Source organism: Bos grunniens, chromosome 4 (genome assembly GCF_055505025.1).
Source record: "Bos grunniens cultivar Pamir isolate PY7600 chromosome 4, Bosgru_T2T1.0, whole genome shotgun sequence".
Classification (NCBI taxonomy): domain Eukaryota; kingdom Metazoa; phylum Chordata; class Mammalia; order Artiodactyla; family Bovidae; genus Bos; species Bos grunniens.
The window spans coordinates 91609262-91623618 of NC_141168.1; the positions used below are offsets into that span (position 1 = coordinate 91609262).

The 14357-nt window shown below is 38.3% G+C and overlaps 1 protein-coding gene across 2 annotated transcripts in view; it reads left to right on the forward strand.

Annotated features, from left to right (window-relative positions):
* Positions 1 to 14357, forward strand: part of TMEM196 (transmembrane protein 196) — a 324954-nt gene that overhangs the window by 59293 nt on the left and 251304 nt on the right. The window contains exons 3-4 of one of the 2 annotated variants that reach the window (XM_086397457.1): positions 576 to 738; positions 3373 to 4436. In XM_086397457.1, the coding sequence (XP_086253583.1) occupies positions 576 to 738; positions 3373 to 3472 (263 nt within the window). In that variant the 3' untranslated portion in view covers positions 3473 to 4436. Of the gene's footprint in view, positions 1 to 575; positions 739 to 3372; positions 4437 to 11762; positions 11877 to 14357 lie in introns of those variants that run through there. The other variant, XM_086397456.1, reaches the window with a different exon arrangement.

Sequence of the window (14357 nt, forward strand, 5' to 3'; positions counted from 1 at the left end):
CTTCTGAACAATATTAAAAATTTTTCAGAACCATCCAGTAGCAGAGATGGACTGTCTTTTCGCAGCCATTTCGTATTCTTGAGCATGCAGGTGGATGATATTTTCCAACTTGCCTTACTGTATGGCCACATCGCTGAGTTTTGGTCAATGCAAAGTGAATGACGTATCCCATGTAGAGGCCTAGATCTAGAAACCTCCTATGTTATCCTGCATGCTTTTACCCATTCACCCAGTTGAATGCTGATAAACACACTGAAATTAGAAGCTAAGAAGGGAGAACTATGAAACAAAAGTTGCCTGGAATCCTGAATCACTACTGGGAGGGAAGTTACTTACTATATACACTAGTCTGGGATTTGGATTTTAATGTGAGTGAGCAAGAACCTTCTATTATGCTTGTGCTATTGTACATTTGGGGGATTGTTGATCACAGTAGCTGGCACTGCCTTAACTAGTACATGTGTAAGTTGTTTATATGCTGAATATATATTATTCAAAATTAAGTAAAAATGGACTGATGTTTAGGGGCATTTTATTCATTTTTTAATTGATTCCTCCTTTGTTGACTTTTGTAGCTTTGTTTTGGAAATCAGTGACTCACTCCTTGGGAGGACAAGGTAGATGGAAAAATTCAAGAGGAAAGAACAGTATATGCAACAAATGGAGAATTGACTGTTCAAAAAAAAAAAAATCACAAAGTCTACAGTGGAAGAAGCTTACAGGGGATAAAGTTGAAAGGTTAGTTTATGGCAAGATCGTGAAGAGTCTTTTGTATTAGGCAAAAAATCAGTAATGTGGCCATCAGACAGAGTCAAGGAAAACATCTCAATTGTGTCCCCAAGTACTTTGTGCCCACCTCGATTACTACATTGCTTATGTTATGCATCATGATTTCATATGTCAAAAGTTGCTTTCTGAGGCTTAGTTCTAAGATGTCAGTGGTTCTAAATGGACCACAGAATGAACTCAGAATCTTCATTTAAGTTGCTCTGGTTTCTGTTTCACCCTGCTTCACAGCTGTTATCCTAGTACTGGGTTTCTTAACTTCCTTGGCACTGCTGACACTTTGAGCTGGAAGATTGATTGTTCTGGGGGCGGTCCTGTGCACTGTAGGAGGTTTAGCAGCATCTCTGGCCTCTGTTGACTAGATGACAGTAGCAGCCTCCCCACTGCCCCACTCGTCATAGTAAATGATCTCCAGACATTGTCAGATATCCCCTGGGAGATAGAATCACCCTCAGGTCAGATCATCTATCCTAGATGTCCCCATTATCATATTTGGGATAATTCTTACCATTTTTGTTTTGTAGGGCATCTTTTTTATGGATCTTTTGTTCTTGGGGGCCCTGTTTCCCTCTTTATTATTTCATCTCTCAACTTCCCTGATGGCTCTGACAGTAAAGCTTCTGCTTGCAATGCAGGAGACCTGGGTTCGATCCCTGGGTCAGGAAGACCCCCTGGAGAAGGCAGTGGCACCCCACTCCAGTACTCTTGCCTGGAAAATCCCATGGACTGGGGAGCCTGGACATTCCATGGGGTTGCAAAGAGTCTGACATTTCACTTTCATTTTTCTTAGTTGATAATATCCTCCAACATCTTTCTGAGGTAGAATGCATGGGTGGCTGGTAAAATTACTGCAAATTTGCATGTCTTTAACTTGGATTATGCTACTTCATTTAATAGTTTGACTAGATATTCAGTTATTAATTGAAAATTTTCTGAGAATTTTGAAGGCATTCCTCCACTGTGTTGTAGCTTCCAGCATTTCTATTGAGAAATCTAATGTCATTTTGATTCCTGAGTGTAGGTTCTTTTTACTTCTCTTGGGAAGGTTCTAGACGTTTCTCTCTGTCCCCATGGGTTCTGAAATTTCACAGTGATATGCTTTTGTGTAGGTCTTATGTAACCTTTGTGCTGAACACTTGACCCCTCTCAATGTGGAAATTTATGTGCTTCAACTTGGAAAAAAGTTTAAACATCTTCTCTGATAATTTTCTCTTCATCTCATTTCATTTTTCTTTCTGGAATTCTAAATGTTCAATATTTTAGGTCCTGGAATTATATTCTAGTCGTTTCTATTCTTTTTTTCCCCCTGCTTTCTGAGAGATTTCTTCAAGTTTATCTCTAACCTTTCTATTGGACTTTCATTTTTTACTGTCCTAATTTTACTTTCCAAGACTTCAGTTTTTTCTGTGCATGACATTTTAAAAAATTACCTCATGCTCTCACTTTATGAGTACAATAACCCTAACCTATCTGAAGATCTAAGTGCAAGTTTAGAAGTCTTCTCCTCTTCTTTGCTGAGATCCTTTTGCTACTTTTGTTGACTTCTGTCTTTATTTTTATATTAGAGCTTTCTTCAAATATCTGGTTTTACATGGATTTCCTTTCAGTTTAATAAATAGATATTAGTAATTGATTGAAGCTATGTATGGGTGGGTATGTGTGTCTTATTCCCTGGTAGAATTAACTGTGTGGTACTTAGTTAGGTTTTTTGGGAAAATGCACATTTGTCAGTATTGGCTGTTCTATTCTTACGTGTTTCTTCAGAGGATATTCATTCATCCTCCTACCTGGGATGTATCAGCCTATGAATGAGCATTTTTAGGGCCAGTTGGGAAAAGGTGGCTGCGTTACAATGATAATTAGTGAATACCCTAATTTCCATGTAGTGTCATCTCTTTAGCAGTGTTCTGTGTCCCTGAGTCACCACATTAGAGCAGGGGCAGTGATCTGACTGCAAATGTTTGGGAAGTGATCTGAGGAATCTGATTTCTCCCATGGGTGCGTGCTACATTGCTTCAGTTGCGTCCGACTCTTTGGGATCCTGTGGACTGTAGCCCACCAGGCTCCTCTGTCCATGGGATTCTCCAGTCAAGAACATTGGAGTGGATCGCTGTGCCCCTCCTCCAGGAGATCTTCTAAACCCAGGGACTGAACCCTCATCTCGTCTCCTGCTTTGGCAGGCAGGTTCTTTACCACTAGCGCCACCTAAGAAGCCAGTGATTTCTCCCACGGATCACCAATTCTCTTGATTTCCACCCCTCCAAATACCTCCCCCCCCACACCATTGCCAAGGCACCTGGCTGATGATTCCAATTCCTGTTTCTTGCTGTCGTTTTATAAAAATATATCTTATTTCTGTGCTTTCCTAACTGACAATGCAGTTTTCATCTTTGACACTAACCTGTTTACCATGCACAGCAGGCTGGATAGTGACCCCATAAGATATCCAAGAACTAATAATCCATGAAATGTGGGAATATAACTTTAGGTGGCAAAAGGGGGCATTGCAGATGTGATTAAGTTAAAGATCTTGAAATGGGGGGATTATTCTGAATTATACAAGTGGCCCCTATCTGTAAATCACAGTGTTCTTGTGAGAGAGAAGCTGAGAGACTTGACCACAGAAGAAGAAAATGGTGATGTGACAATGGAAATGGAGAGAGATTTGAAGATACTTTGCTACTAGCTTTGAAGATGTGGAGACGGGCCATGAGCCAAAGAGTGCAAGGGATGTAGCTCTGGATCTGGCAAAGTACAGGGAGAAGAGATTCTACCATGGAGCCTCTCAAGGGGGTGTGGCCCTACCAGCCCCTTGGTTTAGGCTAGTCAAACCATTTTGGATTTCTGATCTTCAGAATTGTAGGAGAAGGAGAAGGGGACGACAGAGGATGAGATGGCTGGATGGCATCACCCACTCAATGGACATGAGTTTGGGTAAATTCCGGGAGTTGGTGATGGAAGGGAGGCCTGGCGTGCTGTGGTTCATGGGGTTGCAAAGAGTCAGACACGACTGAGTGACTGAACTGAACTCAGTTTGTGTTGTTTTAGATGACCAAGTTTCTTGTAGTTGTTCAAAGCAGTCATAGGAAACAAACAAACATACAAGCCGTCCACCTGCTTCCTAGTTTCCAAGCTGTGTTGTCGTCACTTCCTTCTCATCGTCTTTATCCTGTGCACTGTATCCTTGCAGTCTTTCTTATCCTCTTTGTGGAAGTTTGGGTGAGAGGTATGCTTAATACCTTTTTAATCCTCTGTGCATTTTTCTCTAAGTTTTCTTTGTTTTCTTTAGAGGTGTCCAATTAATACCTTGCATTTAATTGGAAATGATTGGATAATAAATGTATATTTTTGTTTGCCTTTGGTGGATTTTGAGTTTTTGGTGAACTTTGGCTGTTTATGTACCAAGTTTGTTGGCATTCAGCATTTGTAATGAGGGAGGTAAATATAATTAAATAGAAAAACTACCAGAACTAAGACAGGGATACTATAACATTCAATAACATTAATGTTGTTTTGGAACTATTTTAGGCAAGAAACATAAAATAACTGGTGTAAATACATTTAAACAAGCATATGAGGATTTAACAACTACCTTGAATCAGAAATTCAACAACTGTACATGTAAAATAGTATCAAATGAAAAGATTTCCACAATGGAACATATTCTTCAAGAAGTCTTTTGTTTACCAAAAGTTAACTAATAATTAAAGTCTTAAAGTTGTAAAAAAAAAAAAATTATCTCTATACACTGATGTTTTTCCCATATACCTAGACTATTTAAGATTCCATTCTTGTAGATAATAATAACAAAATACTATAATTATAAAGAAAATATCTCTGTAAAATCAGATGGACCATAGACTGACAATGTTGAATGATCAGATATATAGACTATATAATAAATTAAGTATACTCAATGAAGTTGATGGAATCAAAGTGGGTGTTTGAAAAGTAATAAGAGAAAAAGTATCAAAATGAACTAACTGATCTTAAAAAAAAAATCAAGTCTATGAGAAAGGAATATAGGATTGAAACTAGAAACATATATAATATTATTCCTTAAGTATAAGTGAAGAAAAAATTAGTGAACTAATATCTGATACCTGTAATCACACAGTCAGATAAAACTGAAAATTTAAAAGAGAAGTTAATGACAGGTTTGATTAAAAACCTCTATCTCTAATAGTATTCTAAGTGGAAAGAATAAGGAGAAAAAAAGAGAAGCCATTGGAGAAGAGAAAAATGCTGAGGTTTTATAGAATTTATGAAATACAAAAGTGCTCATATTTAGACTGTCCAGTGAATCCCTAAGTATGAAAAGACAAGCAGAGAAAAACAAATCAGGGAGCTGTAAACCTCAGTTAAGATAAGATACTATTATACCTACCAAATTGTTAAAAAAAAAAAAAAATGTAAAAGCCGGAACATACCAAGTGTTGGTAAGACAGGAGTAATGAGAGCGCTTATAAGCCGCTGGCCGACTCTAAGCTGAAATGACTATTCCAGAAAGCAGTTGGGCAGTAGCAGTAAAAACTAAAACCATATGGACAATTAAACTTAAATCCTACTTTTGGAATTTAACCTACAGAAATGAAAGCACCAATATGCAATGGTCATATACAATGTCACTTCACCTTTGCTTATAGAGGCAAAGTTGTAGGAAGAAAAGAAGGGAGGGAAGAAGGAAATGTTGTGATGACAAAAATATCATTTATAATATTGTCCCATTTATGTTGATTCATATGAATGCATGAAGGGATTCCTGAAAAGACAATCACAGTGTATTAATGGCGGTTATCTCAGGGGATTAGACTTCATGTAGGTTTTACTTCATTCTTTTATGTATTATTGAAAGTTTGTCAACATGCGTTGCAAAACATATAATAAAAATAATAAAGCTATTTTTCCTTGTGGAAAAAATAAGGGAAAAACCAAAAATGGTGAATATTTTATCAGGCCTAATGTTATTATATTTTTGCTGTGTCGATGTGAAGCAAGTTTAATCTTATTCAACTCTTTAAGCAATCTTTGATTAATATACAGTCATCAATTACCTTTCAAGGTCAGAAAAGAACAGAGACAAAAAGTAGTTGAACATACCTAGTGAGGACTTTACTTATTTGGCAAAGAGAAAGCTACTTCACAGTGAAGGTTACACATTCCTTGGCATCCACAAAGCCATTCATTCATCAGTTCAAATTTAAGTTCTATTACCGTATTATTCCCATAAGGGCAGATTCTTCATTTGTCTTGTTCTCAGACTTTTGCCTGGTATCCAACACAGTGGCTGCGTCACCTCAGAAATACAATCAACATTTACTAAAGGAGTGAGTATATTCACACACCCGTATAAGGCATAATTTTGTGCTTTTGTTATTATATTGTTATTTAATATTCATTCTAAATTCCTCCCACAAGTTCAGTTCAGTTCAGTCACTCAGTCGTGTCCAGCTCTTTGTGACCCCATGAATCACAGCACGCCAGGCCTCCCTGTCCATCACCAACTCCCTGCGTTCACTCAGACTCATGTCCATCGAGTTAGTGATGCCATCCAGCCATCTCATCCTCTGTTGTCCCCTTCTCCTCCTGCCCCCAATCCCTCCCTGCATCAGAGTCTTTTCCAATGAGTCAACTCTTCACATGAGGTGGCCAAAGTACTGGCGTTTCAGCCTTAGCATCCTTCCTTCCAAAGAAATCCCAGGACTATCTCCTTCAGAATGGACTGGTTGGATCTCCTTGCAGTCCAAGGGACTCTCAAGAGTCTTGTCCAACACCACAGTTCAAAAGCATCAATTCTTCGGCATTCAGCCTTCTTCACAGTCCAACTCTCACATCCATACATGACCACAGGAAAAACCATAGCCTTGACTAGATGGACCTTTGTTGGCAAAGTAATGTCTCTGCTTTTGAATATGCTATCTAGGTTGGTCATAACTTTCCTTCCAAAGAGTAAGCGTCTTTTAATTTCATGGCTGCAGTCACCATCTGCAGTGATTTTGGAGCCCCAAAAAATAAAGTCTGACATTGTTTCCCCATCTATTTCCCATGAAGATGCCATGATCTTCATTTTCTGAATGTTGAGCTTTAAGCCAACTTTTTCACTCTCCACTTTCACTTTCATCAAGAGGCTTTTTCGTTCCTCTTCACTTTCTGCCATAAGGGTGGTGTCATCTGCATATCTGAGGTTATAAAAAATACCTCCCACAAGTATTTTTTTAGTAATTATTGGTATAATGTTCAGAGGACCTAAAAATATTAGTAATAAGAACAAATACTAATTTAACATTTGTGTCAGTTCTGTTCTAACGGCTTTATGTATATTCACTCATTTAATCCTGGAAGCCAATATTATCCCCATTTTACTGATGGTAATGCTGAAGCACATAATTTGCCTAAGGATCTGTAACTACCAAGTTGCAGGTTCAGAGTTTGAGTCCAGGTCTAAATCCAGAGTCAAGCTTTTCCTACAGGCATATACCTTACCTCTGACAATATAGAAATGCCAGCAGTTGTAGATCAGCTCATTCATAACTGATGCACCTTGATTTATTTTCTCTGCTAAGATTTGTTTCATTTCTTCTTAGGTAGCAACAGAGCTGTGCAGTGCATGGGAGTGGTTGATTTGGCAGGGTATAGAACTGATGTGAACAATATGCCATGCAAACCAGATGAGTAAAGATATTTAACAAGAAAAACACCAAATGATGCCATGAATCTAGGGAAAATGGGGGCAAAGGCCAGAACGGATGACCAGAGGCACATGTGAAAGTGATTGTGAGGACAAGGCTTGACCAAGGTCAGGAGGAGCAGGCAAACCTGTAGGCCCATGTGCACGTAAATGCAAACCAGAATAGCAAGCAAAATACAGGCAGTAGGTGTATGGTACCAGCAGCAGCAAAGAAACTGAGGCAGAACAAAGGTTTTCTGAGGCACAACCTACTTGTACCCCTTTAGCCCAAGGTAAGAATTGGCTTTGGAGGGCAAGCAGTTCTGAGAGAAGATGTTATTGTCAACAACACTCGGATGGACTGCAGAATTGAGGAAACAATCAAAGCATGTTTTTCTGTAGACTCAATTTTTGTTCAGTTTTATTTTTAAAATTTTTACTGAGTAACGTGTTCACTGAGGGCTTCCCTTGTAGCTCAGCTGGTAAAGAATCCATCTGTAATGTGTGAGACCTAGGTTGGATCCCTGGGTTGGGAAGATCCCCTGGAGAAGGGAACAGATACCCACGCCAGTATTCTAGCCTTGAGAATTCCATGGACTGTATTGTCCATGGGGTTGCAAAGAGTCAGACACGGCTGAGTGACTTCCACTTTCACTTGTATGTGTTCACTAATAAGCAAAAAAGAGAGAAGAGATATCACAAAACCACCACTCAAAGATATTACAGTTAAAAAGCAGCATGAAATCTTGTGCTGTGAAGACTTTTCAAACACACAAAAGCAGAAAGATGAGTGTGATGCAGTGTCAGAAACCCATCCCTCACCTTCAGCATGCCACTGTTCTTGTTCTTCTGACCCCTCCCACATTTTACAGACTTGCATGTGTGTGTGCGCGCGTGCGCACACACACACACACACACGGAAACAGAAAAGACCATCGCACCACTCAGAAACATCATAGATATCCTCTGAATACTATAATCATCAATAAATTGCCTTCTTAATAAACAAAGTGAATGATTCTTTCTTTCCGGCTTTGTAGCACTGTAGTCTTGATATATCATCCATAGTGTGTGGTGTTAGTTGTTCAGTTGTGTCTGACCCTTTGTGGCCCCGTGGACTGTAGCCTTTCACACACCTCTGTCCATGTAATTTTCCAGGCAATCTTCCTGACCTGAGGATTGAATCCCAGTCTCCTGCTTTGCAGGCAGATTCTTTACTGTCTGAGCCACCAGGGAAACCAGCCACATGTATTGATGCTTGGTTCACTCCCAGTTTTAAAAATAAAAATGCTGCCCTGATATATACATAGATGTATATACACAGGAGGCTTCCCAGGTGACTCAGTGGTAAAGAATCTGCCTGCCAAGCAGGAGATAGGTTCAGACCCTGGGTCAGGAAGATCCCCTGGAAAGGAAATGGCAGCCCACTCCAGTACTCTTGCCTGGGAAATCCCATGGACAGAGGAGCCTGGTGGGCTACAGTCTATGGGGTGGCAAAGAGTCGGACACAACGTAGTGACTAAAACAACAACCATGAAGACAAATATAGTGTGTATATATATATATATATATTTTCCCCATATATATATATGATATACATGCACATAATATAGCACTTACCTTTTCTGCTTATATATATATACACATATGATATATATGATATATATATATATGTTTATATATATGGGATATTTGTACACTATTCCAATTTGGTCCTTAGAATAAACTGTTAGACATGAAATTTCTGGGAAAAAGTAAGTCTATTTTAAATGTTTTTATATTTATTATCAAATAACACTCCAGAAATTTTCTGCTCTTTCAGAGCAGCCTTACTAAGACTGTATGCATATGCCTGTATTTCATTTGCCTCAATAATACTGAGTAGTAGAAATTCTTTGTAGTTTTTTCAAGTTGATCACTTTGAGATATCATTGTGAAGATGTATAATTATTTGAATATTACAAATATTATATATTTTAGTGTTTATAGGACAAGTCACCAAAAGTAAAAGACTGATTTCATAAACTACACATTTCTTTTTTTCATATATTGATTTTAACCTTATATGTGTATTTTTCTAGATGTACTTCACATAGGGAAAAAAATCTGCTTTCCCAAAATATTTAATAGCTTGTTTAATTTTCTGAAAAGGCATAGATTGCTTTAAAGGAGATTGCTAGTAAATTAGATTAACTATCTTTAGCATTCAATTCCAAAATCATTGAGTTTTATATCCATTAAATATGAATTTGTCCCCAGATTCATTTTCTTGCTCTTTATTGTTATCACTGCATGATTGGTTATTTTCCATTTTGGAAGACTTAGTATTTGAGTAGGTCAGATGATGGTTTGATAGCTTACAAAACTTTAAAAGCCAGACACTGGAGCACTAAGTAAATTACATCTACATATAACCTCTTCCAAAAAATATAACTATATGATAGTAAAGTGAAGTATGTAAAATATCCTTTGGTCTAATGGCTATTTTTATTTTTCCAAAGATAATTTATCTATAACTATTAATATTTCGAAAAGCTTTGCTATCAATGTCAACTGGTTGAGGAGGATTCAGCAAGCTCAATTTTTTTTTTCTGAATAATAAAAATGCCCAGAATAGAACTAGCAACAAAAGTCAATAGAGAGGGAGTGATGGAAAGAGGGAAGCTAGGCAAATTGTTTTATATTTTGCATAACTGAAGAGCCAGATGGCTTAACTGGATTTTTATTTTCAGAACCACCCACTGCAGGATTTTAAGTAAGTTCTCAAGTCAAACACAGTACTGTGAAATAGAGTTTTAACAATGTCTAGACCAGAGCCCACAACCTTATCTAGGCATTACCAGATTCCTATCCTTGTGATGCAGCCAGACCTGTCTTTTACTGGTCTAGAAACAATTTTACACTAATTTTCTACCTCTTCTGGGCAGAGATGCAAAAAAGGAATAGGTATGGTACTGCTTAGGAAATGTTCAAGATTCTACTTTAGGGTTTTCTAATCTAATATCAACTTGACAGTAATATTTAATGTCTTACCCAGTTGTCACTTTTACTCCATTTTGAAGTATCTTTTAATGACCACCTTGCTATTCAAAGAAAAGCAAGAAAATTGATCCAGCATATCAAATACACACTGGTGATGTATTTCACTGTTTAATTTTAGGGAATATTTGCTCTAATGCTGTTTTTAATCATCAATAACCTGAATTAAAGCATATAAATTTAGTAAAACAGATTGTTTAAAAGTTTATTTTATTGCTGTTGTCTTTTAAAATTCTTTACTAGACACTCCAAAAGAATTCAATTATCTATTTTCTAGTTTTAAAAAATTGTGCTATTTCTCTTTTTCATTTTTTACATCCCATCATCCCATTTATCTCTATCTTTCGTGAAGTCGCTCAGTTGTGTCTGATTCTTTGTGACCCCATGGACTGTAGCCCACCAGGCTCCTCCATCCATGGAATTTTCTAGGCAAGAGTACCGGAGTGGGTTGCCATTTCCTTCTCCAATCTATCTTTACCGTTTTTAAATTCTGGCAAATAACCAAAAGTTAAATGGCCAAATTCCTCAAGAAAAGCTGTACTTTGCTATTTCCTGACCAATAAGAAACTTTTTGGACCATGAGTCTAGCCAGAAGGAACAAATGTCTGTTGAAAATGATCTGGTCCAATTTTGTAGGTCCAGTCTGGAGATGGATTCTGAGCTGCAGGTTAATATCCAAACTTTCTATGTTAGAATGAAAGCAAATCTATTAGGGCTTGATCATCATCAGTTAAGGCCAAAGAGCTAACTGGTGAAATATACGCCTAGTTTCATTCCAGCTGGCTAACACTGAATGTTTTTTATTAAGGATGAGTCACTTTTCTAAAGAATTCTGCAGTAAACCAGTTTTATGTCAGAACATCGTGAAGGATTGACTTTGGCATCTGCTCTTTTGGGCTTTTATTTCTTTTATCTCCTTTAAGAAATCTAGCTTGGATTTATCCAACTAGCTTTCTCTGTTTCAATTTCCTTTTATAACTTATTGGCTGCTTGAGTCCCTCACTCAGTTGGGAGTGTCAGACAGCACTGCCCTGCTCTGGTCTCCCCATTTGGGTACCTTCCAGTGTAACCAAACTCCCCTGGAATACAACAACTACAAAAGCATTGAACATGTCAGGCTTGGAATAATTTTGCTGAGTCAGTTTAGAATTGGATTGAATGAAACACAGATGCCCTTAACAAAGCATCCTCTGTTCTGTTACACTTAGGGATGAGAATAATGCACAAACACAGGGCCTCAGACTAACCATGTGTATCATTTTATGTACAGGAAGAAGAAACCCTGGAGCCTGAGATACTGTTGTGCCTAAATGATAAAGGGATTAGCTTTTGGCTTTTGAGTATCAGCCCCTGCACTGCATTGCATGATCCTGTTGAACAGAAGGTAAATGTGATGGTTTCGTCTCTAGATAATTCAGCCCTGAATTACTTTAAGCAAGTTTTTTAGTTCTAAATATTCAGAAAAATATTACAAACATTAATTTGGCTATATCTATCTTTTAAGAGGAGCAATAGTGAAAAATCAAGCAGGATAACCATAGCTTGCAAACTTACTGGTTAAAAAATTAGGCTGTATAGTAACAGAATTGAATTTTTGCACCATTTCCACCACGTACTAGCTATGTGACTTGGGCCAAATCGCTTAACGTCTCTTAATTTCAGTTTATCTATTGACAAAGTGAGTATAACAATAAAACTTAATTTTGAATATTATAGTAATCCATATGTAGCTTCCATATGTGCATCTTATGTGCTATATAAGGTGCCAAGGTCCAGCCCTGGCTGATCCAGGGTATTCAAAGGGGAGACGGCGTCGGTGATTAATTTAAATATTTATCAAAGATATAAAGAGTAATAGAATGAGGATAGCTCAGTAGGAAAATTCAGTGGAGAAAAGAGGCTGAGTAGCTTGGTTTATGCGGAAAATCAATATAACCTATAACATCAGGTTAGCTCTGACCACAGAGGCTGCAGGTGCCCTCTCAAATAGCAGAAGGTGCCCCACCTTAGGCACCTTCTCCAGTGGGTCTTAGAAGCCCAGGCAAATAAATGGTCGCAGAGGACCTCCATGCTCCAGATGGAGACTCAGCTGAAATGTGAAAAGAAAGAATGACATGGGGAGACCAAACTTCGGTGAGCAAGGCCCGTAGTTTTATTTTCAACAGGGGCTTTTATACCATAAGTTGTACATAGAAGATAATAGGGGGCGTGAAATCATGCAGAGTCAGCAGTCTTTGATCCTTATCAAAACCAGGATTTCTTTCCTGCAAATTTATCGTATACAAATGGTTTAGGTGATTTACATCATCTTCTGGCCAGAAGGCCTATTAACATTTTATGACTCTTGACAAAGGTTTGTCAACCGTAAGACTTATTTTCTCTAAGAGTAATTATTTTAAAGTTTGGCGCCATCCTCCGAAGGTGTTAAAGTTACATTCCTATAGGACAGAGGTGCAGTGGGTTTACAACAAAGGAAATAATTTATTACCTTAAGGGTCTAAAGTTGCTAACACCAAGGCCACTACTTATTTTTTCTACATACCAACTATATTAATTAATACACATTCAAGGATACAATACAGGGGATGTAGAAACTTGACAGCAAGCATTGGCTCATCAATAAAATCTTTTACTAGTTTTATTCTGACAGTTTCTAACTCTCTGAGAGGCTTTAAGCTATTTGAATATCTTAAGCTTCCCGTGCCTCTCCAGGCTGAGAGACTGTAAACAATCGTATACATAGCTGTAAGAGTCCGGGTAAACTTGTCAGGCGAGTTAGAGAACTATCTGAGGGGTTTGGATTTAAACACTCCTAATGCCCAGGAACTTTATTAACTGGAGCTGTAAGTTAACTCTTTATCAGAGAGAGCGAGATGGTGGTAGGGGACAGCACCCAGTAAAGTCAGAGGTAAGAACACAAAACAGTAAAGTAGGCAGACTCTGGTTTTTGGGGGTAGATGCTCGAAAATTTCCAGAGGGACTTCTGAGGTTCGATCCTGCCTTTGCGTATGTCCAGCCTCCTTCCTCATGACCTTTGCCATGGGTGGAGGTCCTCACTCTGGCTCCCCGCAATAAGGGATCACTATTTTAGTAGAGTTGGAATGAATCACAATGACCTTATCTTGCTCCTCCATCTTGGCCTTCATGTTCCATTCCTGGTATCATTAGATACACATGAATTGTCAAGAGTGAGTTCTGAATTGTAGTTAATTTGTATGCAGGTCAGGAAGCAACAGTTAGAACTGGACATGGAACAACAGACTGGTTCCAAATAGGAAAAGGAGTTCGTCAAGGCTGTATATTGTCACCCTGTATATTTAACTTATATGCAGAGTACATCATAAGAAATGCTGGACTGGAAGAAACACAAGCTAGAATCAAGATTGCCGGGAGAAATATCAATAACCTCAGATATGCAGATGACACCACCCTTATGGCAGAAAGTGAAGAGGAACTCAAAAGCCTCTTGATGAAAGTAAAAGAGGAGAGTGAAAAAGTTGGCTTAAAGCTCAACATTCAGAAAACGAAGATCATGGCATCCGGTCCCATCACTTCATGGGAAATAGATGGGGAAACAGTGGAAACAGTGTCAGACTGTATTTTTCTGGGCTCCAAAATCACTGCAGATGGTGACTGCAGCCATGAAATTAAAAGACGCTTACTCCTTGGAAGGAAAGTTATGACCAACCTAGATAGCATATTCAAAAGCAGAGACATTACTTTGCCAACAAAGGTTCATCTAGTCAAGGCTATGGTTTTTCCTGTGGTCATGTATGGATGTGAGAATTGGACTGTGAAGAAAGCTGAGTGCCGAAGAATTGATGCTTTTGAACTGTGGTGTTGGAGAAGACTCTTGAGAGTCCCT